Source organism: Anas acuta, chromosome 2 (genome assembly GCF_963932015.1).
Source record: "Anas acuta chromosome 2, bAnaAcu1.1, whole genome shotgun sequence".
NCBI classification, from domain to species: domain Eukaryota; kingdom Metazoa; phylum Chordata; class Aves; order Anseriformes; family Anatidae; genus Anas; species Anas acuta.
The window spans coordinates 122,307,404-122,327,162 of NC_088980.1; the positions used below are offsets into that span (position 1 = coordinate 122,307,404).

General features: G+C 37.0%; 1 protein-coding gene across 4 annotated transcripts in view; it reads right to left on the bottom strand.

Moving 5' to 3' along the window:
- Positions 1-679: 679 nt before the first annotated feature.
- Positions 680-19,759, bottom strand: part of PDE7A (phosphodiesterase 7A) — a 75,195-nt gene continuing 56,115 nt past the window's right edge. For 3 of the 4 annotated variants that reach the window (XM_068671983.1, XM_068671984.1, XM_068671986.1), the window contains 10 exons: positions 17,419-17,570; positions 15,631-15,694; positions 13,390-13,485; positions 10,493-10,593; positions 7,450-7,581; positions 7,063-7,154; positions 6,298-6,442; positions 5,383-5,479; positions 4,454-4,534; positions 680-2,814 (listed from right to left, as the gene is read on the bottom strand). In XM_068671983.1, the coding sequence (XP_068528084.1) occupies positions 2,606-2,814; positions 4,454-4,534; positions 5,383-5,479; positions 6,298-6,442; positions 7,063-7,154; positions 7,450-7,581; positions 10,493-10,593; positions 13,390-13,485; positions 15,631-15,694; positions 17,419-17,570 (1,169 nt within the window). In that variant the 3' untranslated portion in view covers positions 680-2,605. The remainder of the gene's footprint in view (positions 2,815-4,453; positions 4,535-5,382; positions 5,480-6,297; positions 6,443-7,062; positions 7,155-7,449; positions 7,582-10,492; positions 10,594-13,389; positions 13,486-15,630; positions 15,695-17,418; positions 17,571-19,759) is intronic. The other variant, XM_068671985.1, reaches the window with a different exon arrangement.

The window sequence follows — 19,759 nt, forward strand, 5'->3', positions numbered from 1 at the left end:
GAAAGCTGGTGTAGAACATAGTTACTCACAGTTTACTCCAGGATTCTGACAAGCTGCACTGGTCCCTATCAGAACAGAGCAACCTAACAATAAGATTGCAAAATGTTGAAGAGTTGCAGGTTGTTTATAAATATTCTGTGTAAGTATTGCTATGTGTGTAAGTTTATTAATTTTCGTTTCCATTAAAAATTCTTAGTAAAATACAAGTATCCTGCAACACTTAGCAAAGTTTAAAGACAGTGCCTCAATGGCAATATAAACTGAGTCACATCTCCGAAAATGTGAGAATCAGGAGACATCAGATTCTGATTTTAATGGTTGTTTTGAAAGTATCTGCAGGCTCAGAACAGGTTTTATTCAAAAAAACAGAGAAATGAGTACTTTTCCACGCTTAACCCTGCAAATCTATATAGGCTGTAAGGAAGCTGCGCTGCAATCTCTCCACAGTGAACTACTCAAGCACACAGCTACCTCCTCTTTGTTCTGGCAGCTCCAAAAAACTCTGGCAAGTATCTCCACCCTCTTACAGACAAGCTGTTAAAATAAGGCTTTTTTTTTTTTCTCTTACGTCACGTTACAACCCAGACTCGCAGCACATTTGATCCGCTACTGAAGTCAGACAACAGCAAGAACTTGCACTGGCAGCAAAGGAAGGAAGTCCACGCAGGCTCCAAAAACAGTGGTTTCATTACAAATTTATTTCTTTAAACATGGCCACTTTGAGATTAATAATATTACTTCAGGGAACATGAAAGAATAAGAAACAACTTAATTTTAGAAGGGAAACAAACAGGTAAGTCAGAATTTGCTTTTGAAACAGTAAAAGGCCAAGCTCGAAGAGGCGATAAATTTTGGAGTGTTAGGAGGACTAGTAGTTTCAAATCCAAAAAATGGGCTTAGTTTTACAGTGGAAGCTCACTGCAACCTCAGCTATCTTTCCATGACTCGGTCATAACTTAAATGTACAGGAGCATAACGTGAAAAGAACTTTTTTATTAATTAAAAGTTAACAGCAACAGGCACATATTAAAATGAATACGGCAAAGCCTTTACAAATGGCTTTACGCTGAAGCTCTCTCCCAAGAATGGCTGTTGCAACAAACTGTAAACAGAATTAATAAACAGTCTTTTACAATAAGAACAGGGAAATACAAGTGAACTAAAAGAAAGCACCAGTTTCTCAAATCAGATTACAGTTGTGCTTACTGTACTTAAAACAATGTAAAACAAATTACAAAAATGGAATGTTTTAAGTTTAAAATTAGTCCTTTAATTTTGTCCTAAAAAACATTTTCTCCTTTTCCCATCAAAACCCCATTAGCGGGTAATGTTTCAGTAGAGGGAGGAATAAGTAAACAATGCACTTTTTTTTATTTTTTACCTTTTTTTTTTTTTTCAAATCAAAAACAAATTTGGTCACTTAGCTTTGTGCATAGTTTAAGGCATCTGTAGCAATTTGTTACAGTTTCCTCCCCAATGTGGCTGTTCATGAAATTGTCACATTCTAAAAGAATAAATTAAAAAAAAAAAAAATGTTGCCGTTCAAAACCCTTCCCAGCTCCCTCCCGCCCTCCCCCACCCCAGACATACTCACACACCCACACGTACACACACGCTGCAGCGAAAGGGGCATTTGTACCCTTGTTCTGAAGGACACGCTTCCCATCCCACTTTATTTCAGATTGGCAAATACCCTGAGCTGATTATGGTGTTTAGACATTCCACCTTTTTCTTGCATGTGCAGTTCAAGTGTACAATGGTGAAAACAACATGCGATGTTTTCACTGCAGAATCGCAATGCAGTTCAGATGCTTTCCCCCCCCCGCCCCCACCCCTTCCCTTCCCAAATTCAGAAGTGTTTTCCGCTTTTAAAAAACTGCATTCCCATACAGCACTGGAGTAAAGCTTGGCTGTGCTCTATGATGAATGCTCAGTTCCCAGTGCACAAACAAAATTATGGCAAATGGGAGGCTTTTCTGGCATCCAAAGAAACAAGAGCTGCAGTCTCGGATTTGATCTTTTTCGTTTAAAAAAGCAAAAAACCCAGGTTAGTGGTTCCTTCACAGCCATGCGCAAAGGTTAAGTCTAGAACCAATAGTTTCAGAGTACATTTGTAAACATCAAGTCTTGCCAGAGGCAGCAGAGGATGGGCACTTCACATTTCCGTATTAAAACAGGGACTGAGTGGAAGGTATGCTTTGAACACATTTATGCAAGTCTTGCTAGTTTCCAAGAAAGTGGAACAATCCATCTCAAGTCTTAGATTTGAAGACCGGATTTCAGATTTCACAAAAAAATAAAACCAAACAAAACATGTGGCACAATGAAGCTCTCGTACTGTTCCTTCAAGGCTCAGTCACTGCTGTGCTTTGCATATTCAAGGTTCCAAACGAAAACCAACTGAGGCATATGCATATTGCTCTATGTTCGGATCTTGCAGTTAAAAAAAATCAGGTTCAAATGGTCTGTGTCAAAGGAAAACTTGGAAATAAATAATGCTGGCATCATTTTACCATTTTACCAAAACCTCGGGCAGACAAGTATCTCCTTTAATCCAGCTGTGCAGATACCAAGAGAAGAGGCAGTTTTGTCATGAAGATTGAGGTCAGGACAATCGAGGTTCCTGAGGTAATATGTCTGAGTCCATTTCCTCAAAAGTGGGATCGACGTCATCACTGCTAGACTGTTCTCTCTGCACTCCCTTCCAGCTCGCCTTGTTCAGTCCCAGGTGGCCAAGCATCGTCTGCGACAGCCTCGTGTTCGAGAACCGGGCCCACTCCCCAAATAGCGGCTCCACTAAGTAGGTCATAAAGCCTTGAAAGACAAGCAAACAAACGTACCCAAGTGAAAAAAACAGGAGAAAACCCACTAAACTTTAATAAAATTCAGTAAGAAATTAAACAATGCATTAGACTATTCAAATACACATTTAAAAACTCATTTGATGTTTAGGGCATCTTAACTAAATTTTAAGCACCTTTACTAAATTTATATTAATTTTAAATCTCTCCAAATGTATTTTGAGAGATTTCTCAAAATACAAAAGATTTTACTGGTCAGTCAAAAGAACGGCATTATATAAATTATATAATAATTTATATAATTATATAAATTATATTTTATTATATAAATATATTATTATATATAATATATAATATATTATATATTATATATTATATTTATATTTATATTTATATTATTATATAATATAAATATATTATATATACTGTATATATAATATATAATATATTATATATATAATATATATAATATATTTATTTATATTATAAATTATAATTTATTATATAAATATATTATATAAATTACCCTGCTAATTTCAGAATGACCAAATGAAGTAAATATTTGGGAGGGGCTGTGAACCTAACCATCAGTAACTAAGTCACAAAAACTACATAAATCTTTCATTTAGACATGTAGATTTTCTAGGAAATTGCCCCATAGGTGATCTGAACTACATTACACAGGGAAAAAAAAAAAATAAAACCTGGGTTCTTTTCACAATATTAAGCTGATTAAAAATACAATTAGACTAGTTCTTAAACAAGAAGGACACAGAACACCAACAGATAAACATTTACATTTATGTTCGTGCATGTGTATATGCACCTATTAAAAGGATCTAATTTCCGTGAACCAAAAATTGAATGGTAAACCTACCAAAACTGGGCTTGCTTAAATCTGTTAATTACAAAAATGTATCATTCTCTAACATTCTAAATCAAAGCAGTGCAGCTGATCAAACGTTTTTTTAATCTTTAATTAACTTCAAGCACTTGTTCACAGTAGGATTGTGGTTAAATTTATTGTTCTCTTTACTATTTTTAACAGAGTCCTAATCAATCTACATAAACAACTTCATTAAAACAAATAGGAAAAAAAAAGTAAGCCCTTCAGCCATTTCAAATTCAGCTGAAGACAGCAAAAAATAACAGAATGGCTTTTCACAGTTCTCCATCAAATCCCTGTCCACCACCTGACGTAAGGCAGTTTTTAAGAAATGAATGCTGGCATTCCAGAAAGCAAACTCCAGAGAGCTGGAATTGTTTTGCAGCAACCTCAAAAGGCACCAGCCGCTGCATGGGCAAGGTGACAAAACTTCTCCTCTTCTCAAGCTGCTCACCCCAGATTAGGAAGCCACCGGGCAGCAGCACAGGAAAAGTAACAGAGCTGCCTCCCGTGCTCTCCCCATTCTGTGAGGAAACAGCGACCTCAGCCTCCGGGACTGTACAGAACATTTCATAAACACTACATTCAAGGGAGAAATGGTATAGCAAATTAAATAAATCAAAAGAAAAAAAAAAAAAAGCTCATTGTTAAGAAGTGCTGCTATACACAGAGACCAGGTACAGCTTCCAGGAAATGTATGGAAAAGATACATTCTTTGATAGGCATCCTGAAAGGAGTCTACTGAAATAAAGTGAATTGCAGTTACCAATCTGGATGTTGGCAATAGTTTCTGTCTGTCGGTCACAAAGTGGACTCACACCCAAGTGATATTTTTTTTCAATATCTCCTAGAGAAATAAGAGTATAATACAACTGTTAAGTCACTAGGTCCAATACTGTGCATTTTGATCACACAAGCAGTAGTTCAAGAAAAACATCAGAGGTTTCCTGATGGATTAACATGCAAAACTCCTGGACTGCTATAGAAACAACAAATTCAATCTCTCTTGCTTTAGCCCTCAGAAATTTCTCACTGAAGAGAATTTATGGTTCTACTTCCACGTAATCTCCATCTAGTAGTAAGTTTCACATGCTTAGCACCAAATAAAAGTCAGTTCTCCATTTTTCATATCTATGCAAACTAGCATTTCTCAAATCAAGGCAGCTAAACTAGCCTTCAAAAAAAGCTCGGTTTTAGTTATTAAAATTATTCAATAATAATGGACAAAATTAATTTGTTCCACTTGTCAACTAAAAGCTTTATTAGCTGCTTATCACATAGTTAAGACTACTTACATGACTAAAAATCTCCTTTCTAGTTGTTCCTGCTCACCAACAGGTTCTCACAGACAAATAAATTTTAAATATCAAGTATCTACCAAGAATATATTTCACAATTTACTAGAAACGTGTAAATTGAACCTTATTATTTATGTGAAGCACCTTCCCATCTGAAGGATGTATTGAGCCAGTCATGCCACATTCAGATTCTAAGCAGATTTTTCACCAGGTTTCAGTTCCACGAACCATTTGCAAGAAATACAACCCAATAAAGAAGAAAATCCCACACTGCACTGTAAATCTCTATTAGCACTAAATATAAATCACTATTTATTTGCAGGCAGCTATGACTCACGATTGCTCTCTCCGCAATATAAATACATTATGAACTAACAGATACTTTACTGTTACTTGCCTTGATGGAAGAACTCCTCTGTTACTTTTTCACTCCACTGCTTACTCAGCTCCCAAGTCCGACATGGGTTACAAATATCAGCACACTTCAAAGCCATCTAGTAAAGTAATACACACCGTTAGGTCACCCTGCGTACCCCTTTCTCTCCAACAGCAACATCCTTAATTACCTATTTCCTGGCAGCAGGCATTTTAAGTTTTGTAACTCATAAACCTACCTACCATTTGTGCTTCCCTCAAGTTTATGTTCCATGATCATACTTAAAAAAAAACACTCAGGGAACTATCAGATCTCATTATCATTTCTGAGCAAAATGAAAATTGAGTCGAGTCAAAGAATTTCAGAGACACTACATTTAGTTTATTCAGTAACACAGGACACAGCAATGAATTCAGAAAAAGAAACATCAATATAAGCAAACAGGATTTTGCATTTCTAGCTCTGAAGTTCATGTATTTACTAATGGTTTGCACAGGAAAGAACTTCTCGTCTGTCCATTTTCTCTTACAGTCCACACAATGAACCGAGCAATAAAAATTTGTATGAAGTTGAAACTGATGCACAACAATAGTGCTTTTTTTTTTTTCCCCCTGAAATACATTCTGACAAAGCATTTCGCAGTACTGAGACTACACTAGAGTCATCAGAAGAACTAATTCTTGTCTTGAAGATGTATTTCTCCTTGTTTTAGTACCTCTGCGTTACCTACCAACATGTGATGTTGCTTAGGAAAAGTAATGGGAGAGAGAGAGGGAACAAACTTTTTGCAATGAAACAAAATCACTAAGGGTATTTACTAATGGTATTTCTACTTCATTTTTAAAGTATAGACCAGAACTAGTAGCATTTACCACTTCAAGTTGTTTTTGAAGTAAGAAACCATGTTTTCAAAAAATATTAGCAAAAAAAGGTCACCTGTAAAATGAAGTGACGATGGTTCGCGTCCTCTAAGCATAGGTCTCCTCTATCCAAGTGGGATCGGAACATGGACAGATACTCATTTTGCTGACTGATGTCTGTGGCAAGAATGAGATCACCTATCTGGCTTTCCATCAGCTGCCTGTAGTAATTAGCGATACCAAGCATTCAGACAGCATAGCAATTAAGAACAGCAGCCATCACTACATCTACATGTCTTCTTTGTCATATTCATTATGATACAAATTCAAGTCACAAGCTTGCTGATTAGTATTTGCACAGGATGGTTTCTTTTTTGTTTGTTTTTCTCTCTTCCTACAACATCCATAGAGATATCAGAACATTTCATCAGCAGCTTTCAGGAAGATTGAAACAGTTTTTAGCTTTTTTGTTTGTTTTTCCTTAAATATGCACAAATTGTTTAATGCATATTGATTGTTACAGTAGGTGAAAAAGGTCTATTTTAAGCTGCAATTGCAGTGACAGAATGAGAAAAAGCTGCCAAGTTTAAAATAATTTAATATAAGCAGGTGCTTGACTGCATGAACACACCCCTTCAGTGTGCTCACAGTAGATGTTATTTCCCAAATATCACATTGCACCATGAACTCCCCTACTCCAGTAGCATGGTATCCAATAATTCTTAAAATAGATGTGAATGCAAAATTTAAATTAGGAGCTGCCACACAATAATTTATTCTTTCTTAAGTGGCAGCTTACTTGCATCTTAAACTAATCTATATTATTTTGTATAAAACATACCTGTTTTCCAATGACATATGTGCAAATAAACCAGACTCTCTCAGCAACCCCACTGCTGATCTCCAGTGATGGTTCTCCAATACTGAGGTATTCTGGAAATGAAAGTGATACCACAGATGTCAGTGACTTTAGGTCTTAAAAGGATTGAATAGCTTCACACTAAGCGCTGTACCACAGAGGGGGGTTTGGTTGGTTGGTTTTGAAGTGGATTAAAGCTCTCACATCCTGAATACTTTGATAGCTTGCACATTTTTATCCCAGTGGCATGGAAACATCTCAAATTCACACCTACAACTAGCTAAAGACATCACAATTTATATTCTTTTTCTGTACTCCTCAGGAACTCTCCAAATCTGTTTTTCACAAAACAACCAATTTTCTCCTTACCTTATACAAAGTTGCTAAGTAATGGTTTGTTTTAATTAGGAAAGGTTGATTAACGCCTGGGTGATCCAAATCATGTGTGGCAGCTGCAATTAAACTGAGCAGAACATCCCATGGAGTTAAGGATTGGGAAAGCTGTAAGATAACAACAACAACATGTAATTCTGTCAGCAACACAAGTATAACCCCCTCAAATAGGTGCACAGGTGTCACTTTTTTTCTTTTTTAGTAATTTAAAAGCAAATAGGAATTCTGAGGCAATTTAATGATGTAAAACCAATATTCTACTGATTCCCAAGTATTTTGCAGGGGGAAAAAAAGCTACAAAAATTTCAATGGTTTAAGCATTCTTCTTTCTGAATGTCAAGGTTCAGTCTCGGAAAATGCTGGCACAGAAAACGTGACTTTTTAGTTGGCAATGAATTACTATTTCTAAACAGATCCTGTTAAAAGCAGCAAATTCTTAAAGCGAGCTTTCTCTCATTTACCCAGCCTGTCTGTATGCATACAGACTGCTTTAAATACATGCTATATTTTTAAAAAATACCGTCACCTTAGAAGGAAGAAGCTAACACTTTAGAAGCCTTAAGAACTGTTCAGAGCAGATTTCTACTCTTTTGCATGATTTTATTTCAAAGCCTACTGGGAAAAGAACTGAAGGAAGAAAGTCTGCTAGAGATAAATATTTTCGAGAAGCACGTGCCTGGTAATTAACTAACTCAGCATGCAACTGCATGGTCTGCTTTTCACTGTTCTTAGATATTCTTCCTGTTACTACTTCTGGTTGGGAAGTTTGGGTTAAGCTCAGTATGGATGCCTAGCTGGCATTAAAACAGAGGATAGTATGACCCGTACAAAAATGAAATGTAGCAACCCTCCTGCAAGGACAGGAGTTTATATTCCCTTCTGCTTTTGCCATCTATCATGCCTCATAAGTTTACAATGCTTTTGGGTACAACAGAACCAGTAGCTATGTATGTTCCAAAAAAGTCCATACCAGAAGCATTACAAAACTTTCATCGTGAGTATTAAATAAAAAAAAAAAATGCTCAAAGCCTCCAAACTGCATGCCATAAATATAACTGACATGCATCAGTTCTGCAACCTGTCTTACTGCCCCAACAACTGATCTGAGAGCAACACTGAGAAACAATGGGAGGAGTGGGTAAAGAGCCTCTGAAAATGTTCGTGGAACCAGCACTTATTTGTTTTCACTTCAGAAACGGAATAAAAAGGCATTGTCTTCAAAAGAACAGCAAACTAGTGATAATTGGCATCAAGATAAATATCTTATCTCACCCTGGCTACAGAGTACAACAGGTTGCATTGATTTAATAAAAAGGACAGGATTTGTTGCTGAGGATTGTGTACCCTCAGCAAGCTTGCAGGTGACACCAAGCTGAGTGGTGCAGTTGATGCAATAGAAGGAAGGGATGCCACCCCAAGGGACCTGGACAAGCTTCCTAAGTGGACCCACGTGAACCTAATGTCCACCGAGTCCACACCATAGTGCTGCACCCGGGTCAGGACAATCCCAAGAGATGAGCACAGACTGGGAGAAGAACTCATTGAGAGCAGCCCTGCAGAGAAGGATGTGGGGGTTCTGGTGGATGAAAAGCTCAACATAAGCCAGCAGTGCGTGCCTGCAGCCCAGAAGGCCAACTGCATCCGGGGCTGAATCAACAGAAGAGAGGCCAGCAGGGCAAGGGAGGTGACTGTCCCCCTCTGCTCTGCCCTGGTGAGTCCCCACCTGGAGTGCTGCGTCCAGGTCTGGGGTCCCAGCACAAGAAGGATGTGGGGCTGTTAGAGAGGTCCAGAGGAGGGCCATGAACACGCTCAGAGGGCTGGAGCACCTCTCCTGTGAGAGAAAGACAGAGAGCTGGGGAAGTTCAGCCTGGAGACGAGAAGGCTCCGGGGTGACCTCATTGCAGCTTTTCAATACTTAAAGGAGGCTTATAAAAAGGATGGAGAGCAACTCTGCTCAGTCAGATAACGACAGGACGAGGGGGGATGGTTTTAAACTAAAAGAGTTAATCTAAAAGAGAGTTTAAACTAAAAGAGAGAATATTTAGATGAGAGGTTAGGAGGAAATTTTTCACTCAGAAGGTTGTGAGGCCCTGGAACAGGTTGCCCAGAGAAGCTGTGGATGCCCTATCCCTGGAGGTGTTCAAGGCCAGGTTGGATGGGGCCCTGGGCACCCTGATCTAGTGGGTGGCATCCCAGCCCATGGCGGGGGGGGGGGGGGGGGGGGTTGGTACTAGATGGTCTTCGAGGTCCCTTCCAACCCAAGACATTCTGTGATTCTATGATTTATCCCTGAAATCGTCTAACTTGCTTACAAGTGACTGCCAGCAGTCCAAGTAATATGAAGCAAACACTGAACTAGCTCAGCTCCTTGAGGTCTGTCACGCTGCATGTTTTCCCTCTTTGCTTTTCTTAAAAGGAAGAAAGGGCAAAGCATACTCTTGATGTCTTGCTATAATGTGCCTTCAGCAGAAGCATATTATTCATTAACATCAAAGATGAGCCAAGCAAGAGTTTATACAGTGGAGAGGAAAAAAAAAAAAAGAAAGAAAAAGGTAAAAAGAATCATGAATATACAGTTTATTATTGCCAGCTCTGACTCAGGCTGCAATTCCATGTAAATGTCTTTGGGCACAGCTCTATGCTAAACAGCTGCAAACTTAATCAATTTGCTCATCTGGTTCACAATGAAGTCACACAAAAGACAATGCCAGCTCAAAAGAAAAAAAAAAAAAGAAAAGCACACTACTAAGTGTGAAAACACAGCCTCAGCAACATGGAGATCTTCCCCTCTGCTCCTTTTTGTGTTCCTGTTCCACCACCTGTTCAAAAAGTGGGTTTGGGGATTGAGGGAAAGAGGCTGTTGTTGCATTTATTGTTTGCTTGTTTTTTCTTTCTTTAAAAGGAGTGTATGTGCACATACAATACACACATGTATGTGCACACAAACCACTTGTACACGTACAAAAATATGTACCTTACTATATTTACATGTGATGTAAAATTGAGAATGCTCCCTTACCTTAGGCTCTTGTAAATAACAGTGCATGGCCTGAGTCACATCAGCAGCATGAACTGCATTATGATAAGGATTTTGACTGTGATAATCTTCTTGAACCATAACTGCAGGAAAATAACAAATATCCAAATTTAGATAAAATAGCAATTTTTCCAAGTACCATTTTATGTCCTTGTTAGACACAGAAATATGCAGTATCACAGGCTACACACACATAAAAGTGTCAAAGTCAATAAATTGCCAGTTGAACTAACACCCGGGTGTAACAGATTTGTATGTGAGCGAACTGTATTTTCTAAAAGAAATCAACTACATGTAAAGTCATCTCAGTGCAAAAATTATACAACTTGAAGTCAGTATATTATTATCTGAGGTACTTTGACTTTAAGAACTTTCCAGGAAAGTCTCCCTTTGAAAACCTCGCCTGCCTGAATGTTGAGGCATCCTGGAATACAAAATGAACATACTATTAAATGGAGCATCAGGATGGCTTAATATCATGCCTTCAAAGCAGAGGAATTAGGCAGTGTTTTATTGTTGTATCAAGTGCTTTTCTTTCTCCTTCTGGACAGCAGTTGTGGGAAGACACCTCTACATAGTTTTCTATGGGCATTTTCTCATACTGTCACTCAAAGAAATTTAAGCCCATGTACAGTTTAGAAAATAATTTAGACCATGGTCTGATTAACCTCTCCTAGATTTAATATTTCCTATTTAACTTCTTCCTTGCTTGCTACTCTCTACTCCATCTACTTGTCTTTTAGCCCTGTAAGTAGAATATTTTATGTAGTTCAGCTAATATGGATATCCTTTAGAGTACAAGAACTGTAACATTTAAAAGGATGAAGGGGGAGAAGATCTGAAGTACAGCAATCAAGTTTTATTCCAAATCGCAGAGTTTTGCCTGATGATGCATTAATTCTTTCACGTAAACTTCAAAAGAACATTTTCCTGGCCAACTACAGCCTGTCATTCCCATCCAAATCTCTTTTCCTACTCTGTGTACAAGCCAGCCCTGTCCATATAATTGTGACTGCAATGTTAAAAGTATTACTGCCATGGTATTTCTGAAGATTTGTGGCTCATGAGAAGTTAAAGTGCTGTAACCATTGTGTGATCTCAAGAGCATCCAATGCATGGTTGACACCTCATATAGACAATAATAAAGAAAAGCATCTTTGCACTCCATTAACCTCTTTCTCCCTTTCACATATTTTTCATGTTCAGTGCACAACTGAAGAGGTCCTTGGTTTAATCCTCGATTTTTATGGATTCAGAAGCTGGTCCTGTTTACTTGAAGTCCACAATTTTCCTAGCTTACTTTAAGAAAGTAGACCTAGGATAGTATTTTGATTGTGGTTTGCCAGAATTAGAATGGCACAATATATGCACAAAAATAAAATGTTAAGGTCCCATCAAGGACTAAACTTAGATTTCTCTCATTATTAAAAAAAAAATCCCAATAAGTTCTCAAAGTGGATTTAGTGTAGCACCAGGGAACACTTGAACTGTCTTAGTCTTCTTGAATTTGATCTTCAGATTGCTTTGGAACAAGGTATAAAAGGTAGCAAAAGAATGATTTAAGTTCATGCTAATGAGCTGTATTTGGAAGAAAGGTTGCTTGATTGCACAGATGGGCAGGGACAGAGCTAAGAAACGTTTTTGTTACTGCTGTTAAGCAGAAGGCATCAATAAAAACAAGAAGGTGGTGAACTTCAATGCTAGAATAAAAAATTGCCTTCTTCCACAGTCTGTTTTAAGTAAATTAATCTTTTGCTAAATCTCAGCTAACCAGGAGATAAGCAAGGTGACAAAGACAAAACACAGTTACAACTTCAGTGGCTTAAGACCAGATTTCTACAACGACTTTCTCACACTGCATTATATCAGTTCTCAAGGTCAGCTGCTCTACCTTTTGGAGCTGGGGAGAGTTGAGTCTGTTTTAAAACAACAGTAAAGTCATGACAGAGCCGATTAAATTTATGAAGTAGAAGGAGAATTCAGTGACGAAAACAAAAGTATTCCCTTACTTGAAAGGGGAGAAAAGCCTTCTGAATGTGGTTTCTCCTCTCATTAAATGACAAGCTTTGGAACCACAATATTGTTTTCTCTGAAGCCGTGAAAGCCTGCTAAGAGGGACCTAAAACCTTTCTCCTGCTCTGTTAAAAATCACCATCCCACTCCACAAAATTAAGTAAAAGGTACCACCACACAAGAACAAAATGAAGGATACCTCACACTAGGGTCTGTGTCTGTGCTGTGAGGATGCAAAAAGACAGCTCCTTCAGCTGTCGAGTGGAAGTACTGCTTGGTTTGAATACTCCATATTTACAAATCTTCCTACTGAAGCACTGCCACAGGCCCGAACGCCCTCATAACATTGTCTTGCGCTCTGTCCATGTAGGCAGTATGTCTGCAGTACAATGAGTGTTTGTACAAGGGCTTGAAAAGCAAGAGACGGCATCAAATTGGCACTGTTAAGCATTGCCAACATGGGTATGAGCAGTATAGTTAGGAAACTACATTGAGAACTTCAGAAATGGAAATTAAAACCTAACTGAAGACAAAACCAAAGAAAGGAGCAGTCTATCCTTTCTCAATAAAAATGCCACATGAATGAATTCACATATATTACTGATGATTTAGATTTAACAAATACAACACAGCATCTGCTATGAAGCTACTCAGCTTGTCAATACTTGCTTGATTTTAACAGAGATTTCTATACTCACAGAAACTTTGAAAGATTTTCTCTCAGTCAATGTACTTCAAATCACTGTACAATCTGGACTGGATCAGTACTCTTCAAACCTTATAACTAAACTATAACCAGCACTTCAATTAAAGTATAAAAATGCGGATAAACAGCAATATTCATCATAATAAAAAGCTGTATTTACCCAAAAATCTACGAAGTTTCATCGTATCTAACTGGAAGTGTTCAATTAGTCCATGAAGATTAAACAGATGAAAGGTTAAGCTGACTAGACTGTTTCCTAAAAATAAGATGAAAATACTAATTCATTGGAAGTCATGAAATCAGTGACTTTCACAAGAAATGTACTTCAAACAAATTGGTGACAAAAAATTACACAAGCAGATTTCTCTACACCAACTTAAGGTTAATATTTAAATTTCATTGCATAACAAGATTCCATCAACTATCTCCTGTAGCAATCACCAATACTGTCCACTGTCAGCTGATAAGAGGAAAATATTACCAAACATTAAAAAAAAGCAGAGTTTCACTGTGCAAATCTGTTAAAGCAGTATTCAACTTTGTGGTACATCGCATCATGATTTTTATAAATGGACACACAGGTTAAAAAGGAATACCAGAACAGTCAGGCAAACATAAAAGCCAGTCAACACTGTTAACTTGTGTACATTGCACATGTGCAATCTTGTGTCTTTTTTTTGTGAAGCCACTCCTTACTCAACCCAAAAATCAAAGAAAAAATGTTTACATTTCTCTAGGAAATGTATACTATTACGAGCTTACAATGTACTTTGCCTATTCACAGCTATAATATTACAATCACTTGCAGTGACAAAACAAATAGAACTGTGCGAGCCAGGGAAATAACCTGCACGCTTACTGTTTACTTGAAACAGCTTGCAGATTATTTGTATTTACTCTGCAAACAATATGTAATGATGGATTACTCAGCTTTGGTACATTTACTCTGACAATCTTCATTTAACAGGAATTAGAGAACGTAGCATGGGCAGAAACTGAGGTACAAAAAGACAAAGGTGTCTGCTAAATCTGGCTTATTACTAGGCTTGACACGTGCATGCCACTTCCTCGCAGTAAGATAAACAATTCTTCAAAGAGCATTTACTGAGTAGCTAATTTCTCACAGGCTCGTCCAGCGCAGCTCATCCAGCAACGCTCTGTACACAGCATTCTCCTCTTAAAAACTTTCAATAACAAGACTGCCTGTTCGAAACGTTATCCTAAAATGATTAAATTAAAATGCAAAGAGGATAATATAGAAAGGCTCCCACAATAGAAGCTGCAGTGAGAGTAACTAAAGGGTATCAAAAACAAAAAGCATATTTAGGATAGAGAAGGCCCCATGTAGAAAGGAGGACTTCAGTTTATCGGAAGTAATCTGATCTGAAATAAACTATGCTTATAAACAATTTAGCTTGCGCACCCAACTTTTTTCATTCAGTTTATCAGAACTTATAATTACCTTATATCAGAACTTACTTGTATAATTACATCCTATCTGCAAGAATCCCCACTGTTTTCATTTTTACATCCATGCTTTGCACTAAATGAAACTGTGAGGACCCCACTTTTACTGTAGGTTAAGTCAAGCATCCTTTTAACAAAACAGCAGAGAAAATTATCTTTTGGTGCCATGTTTTCCTTTCTGAACTTCATTTCTGTTTCCTCCTGCCAAACTTTAAGCACACTGACTGCATCTCTGCTACCAGCTCCTCTTGACTGACGAAAGAACTGCAGCAGCTGCTCTTCATTCACAGCCCAGGCTCCAAGAGCTTTCCACACTGGCACACATGCCTGTCTCCTTGGTGTTGGACTCATCTCCTCCTCCCATTCTATTCAAAATCCAGTTTCCATTGCTGCATATTATAACACAAGACTTCTCCCTATCCACTCCAGCAGCCTTTCTCCCTTCCAGCACATTTGTAAGTCTCTTTTCTAACTGGCTGTCTACTAAAAAAGTAGTAATAGTCTCTAAAGGAATTAAAACTGTTCTACCCAACATTCAATTAGCCCAAAAAGTAATTTGTTTAGTGAAACTGACCTTTTGGACACAGACATGTAAATTAACAGCATTCCATAATTATAAAAAAAATATTACATTAGCAAAGTTAATTGTCAATTTATATCAAATTACTACTTACAGCACAAAAAGAGAGAACAGCACCTGCAAAGTACAATGGCCTCTGCTACAAATCAATGATTATTATCAGTACTGACAGTAATGGCATTTTAAGAGAGTGGCAAGGCTAACTAGAATTTAGATTAAGGACTATTAAATCAAAATGGTACCTGATGAAATCTGTGTTTTTGAGTGAACAAACAACCACATCATAACATAAGAGCAATAGCTAAATTATGCTAAGAGATAAAAACATGAATGAAATAGAAAAAGTAAACTCACCATTTGTCAGTCTATCGAAAAGAAAAATATCAAAATTCCAGTTTCCAACCTTCTCGAGCATACACTGAAAGAAAACACAAAAGCTGTAACTTTGCCTTCCTCAGCATATGCCTATCTTCCCATAGCCCAGAGGAAATATTTATTATTTCAGACTGACATACATGTAAATCTTAAGAATCTCTATATACAAAATATCGTATTAAAAATGATTGCCTGATTATAGGAAAACTTTAACGTATGTGCCTCAAATTACAAAACTGAAATATAAGAAGTGTCTTGGCAGTATGGGTTTGAGATCTCCCCTTCATACCCTTAGTCATTTGCTTAAAAGAAGTGACACAATTTTAAAACAATTGGGTTATAAACAGAAGCAGTATGACAGAGTAACTCTGTTTAGACAAAAGAAGTTGAGACATCTTAAAGGCCCACACTTGACATTTCACGTAATCTTTTTAATAGATGTATGCATCACAAAACACTATGATGACTTCCAACGTTTTGTTTCAGAATCTTTTCCAGATTTTTGCAATGCATTAATAGTTACCCCATGAGTAGTCCTTTATCTTAATTTCTCTTTCCCTTTTTGTTCATATAGAAGAAACAGTATCTAGATTTTTTACTAGGAATATAAAACAACCTTGTAATTTCTTCCTAATAAACTTGCTTTTCACTTTGCATATGGCTAGATTAGCACTTCACAGCCACTCCACACGAACTATTTTTTCATGAACATGGATGAAGAGCAAAGCACGTTCTAGTCCTCAGAGTCTGTTTTAAAATTGATACTTGCTTTCTCATGTTCCCATTAAATTAGTAGCTGCTTTGTGATCCAGTTACTATGTCCTAGTTTTTCCTTCACCAGCCATTAAAACTGAGCTACCAGAAGAAATAAACAGCATTAACAAGATGTTTCTGCTGTTAAATTGCATATATATTTTTAAATCCATCCACAAAGTTATCAGATTCTTCCTATACCAGAGCCTGATCACACTATATAATGTCAGACATGCTGTATTATAACGATACTCTTTTTCTGCATCAAGGTTCCTACCAAAAAGCATTATACACAATCGGTAGCAAGACCCAGCCTTTGGGCTCTCGACAACCTGTAAACTGCCTGCTCATTCCCCTTCAGCATCCTCTGTCATCAATTCACCAGCCCTTTCTTTACCCAGCTAACAAATTGTTAGTATTGCCTCTCTTCCCAGCATGCTTTACCTGTCCCATGGCACAGGCATATTACAGCTATCATACTTTTCTAGAACTGCATATAAAAAAATGTCATTTTGATGTAATATTCTACTGATAACTTCAATTACTACATTTTATTGAGCTTTCTTTTTTTATTTAAGGAGTCAGTCACTCCTTCAGATGGTCATTAATGAAATCAGACTACAAAGGAAAAGGGGAGGGAGAGAAAGAAGTTGCCCAAATTGTTCCATTACATTTCTTAAATACGGATACATTCTTCCTCACTTTTTCTTCAATTATTATGTTGATAATATATCCTTGATTCACTAGATTATTTTATTTTATTTTTTTTTAAACTGCAAGCCACGTAAGCTCTAAACAATATCCCAGTAAACTCAGGGGAGGTGAAGGAGTTTGTCAGAAATCACATAACATTGGCTGGACTTTATAAAGTATGTGCAAAACATACATGCACACATAAAAATAGATGCTTAAAAACTACTTCCTTGCACTGCCTCTTAACATGAGGTTGCTATATGCAAACAAACATTTTAAAGACACGCTTGATAAAACCAAGATAAAAATTAAGCCACCAACCTTTGCTTGTCCATTATAATCATCATCTAAAATGTTTGAAGAATTTGGAACAGTGATACCACGGAAAAAACGGGAAGATCTCAGGTATCGCTGGAAACTAAGCAATCTTCTCACATTTCTTGCAGACACAGACACTTCAATTTCAGAATTTGCTACAAAAAAAAAAAAAAAGAAAATAAATACTCTCTCTAAAAAAAACTTTACCAAGAAACACTGTTCAAGGAAGTCTGGCAGAACAATTGCACAGCCTTTTTTTTTTTTTTTTTGGTGCATCAAATGTTTCGGCCATGAACAGAGATCACTATGAATAGTGAACGCAGAGATATGGCTTAGAAAAGAAAGTTTTCTATGTAAGCATCCTGTGAAGAAAAACAAATATTTAACTTATAGCTGAAATGTTTCTTTCTAAGGAGCACTGCTACTGTTAGGACAGAAATATTACAGAAATTATGCAAGCACACAAATATTGCAAGCAAGTTCCTTTTGGAAAACTGCTGTCACATATGCACATCTAATCCGTGCCCCTAGCAAATCATATCAGATACATATACCATCTAAATAATGCGTTGATGCAGAAGTTATAAAGTGATTTTGAGCATCTACAAGTAACACATACGCAGATTTGAAAGTTCAGAAATTTTCTTAACTTTACTAGCAAGGTTTTAACACACGAGCTTTTCCAGGTAATTTTACCCAGAACTACTTCTCTGGAAAAAAAAAGAGAAACAATCACACACCGACCTACACTTCTCACAGTGTATCTAACTTCCTTTCTCAGTACAGTTTAACAACTACAGAATGTGTCTGTAGTCTCCTTTCAAAGAATAATCCAACTATTTTACTTTTATTAGACTAACCAGTTCAGCTGTCTAAAGGACTCATGCTAGCTTATGATCACTTTCCCTTAATATGGTTAAAGGGTCCGTCTGTTTGTTTCAGAAACCTACAGACCAAAGTACACATCACTACCATTTCTTTGCAGTGGCTCAAATATTTCCAGTCTGAAATATTTATGGCAAAACTTCACCTTTACTCTCTTTCCAGCATTACTCCAAACAGTAGTTTAACATAACCAACAGTCAACAATTTTGATGTTCCTTCATTTTGTCCAAAAATATGTATATTAAAAAGAAAAAAACATGTTAAGATAGTAAGTAAAAGCAAATATGCTGTTTTCTAAACATACAGACTTTCAAAACAACATGAACCCAACTTCTTGATCTTCCAAAAGCAAGGCAGATTAGAAATCAGTGAAATAAACCATCATAGTATTTGTTTTAACACACAGCCTAAAATATGTTAAGAGACAAGGGTGTGGCCTTATTAAGGACCTAAATTAAAAGCCTCGATGATTTCTAGTGAGAGCAGTTTGATTCTATGTAAGATAATATGCAAGATAAAGCTTTAATCGTATAAATTGGTCTCCCTGCAGAAGATACACCGTTCTTTCTGCTCCATGTTACCTCCTTGATTTATTTCCAATCTACACTAATAAAGCATTTCTGAACAGAAAAGAATTACACTAACACACAGTATCTGAAGTGCAGCGACATTTTATATCAATTGTCTGAATTAACAGCAATTTAATGGACAAAAGTGGAATCATCTTTCAGACACAGCTGAAAAGCATCAGGTAGCTTATCAGGACACTGAAGTAAGTTCCTATCATTTCAAAGAGCTAACACAGACAACTTCAAATGAAATATTTTTCTCCTACTCATCCCAATTAAAGTCAGGGGCGCTTCCTCTGAAGACACTGATATGCATATATCCAGATTATGTAAGCAGGTGTACTACATATGATAAATTTGCTTATAAAAACAGCGTTCTCAAATACAGAAGGCAAATAAATAAGAGTCTGTCATGATGCATTACCATGACAATATTTTTTAACCAAGTTTATTAACAGAGTACAGTCTGAGACACCGTCAATCCTGCAGAACACAGAAGCGGGCAGCAATGTAACTGCTCCTGCTAGGACAGCACAGGTTTCGAAGTTCTTTTTTCCCCTCTTAATCTTGATCTAGTTGCTTAAAATCCAAATTTCAGACCTGAGGTCATTTGGTTTGAAATAAAACAATATAAAATGGCTACATTTTGGTCATGAAATTATCTAAAATGTCCACAAATCCATATATAAAGTCCAGGAATTACATTACATCTCAGTAAAATACTTCAATAGGAAAAATCTTCCAGAAGTACAAACAGCTTTCTTGATCATGAGTAGGCTTTTTATAGATCTGTAGTTAACAAAAAGCTACTTCTGATGTCATGCTACAAGTAATTCTTTCATAGATGCCACTCAGTCTTTGGCAGAACAGCAGCACAGTGTAGGTAACAC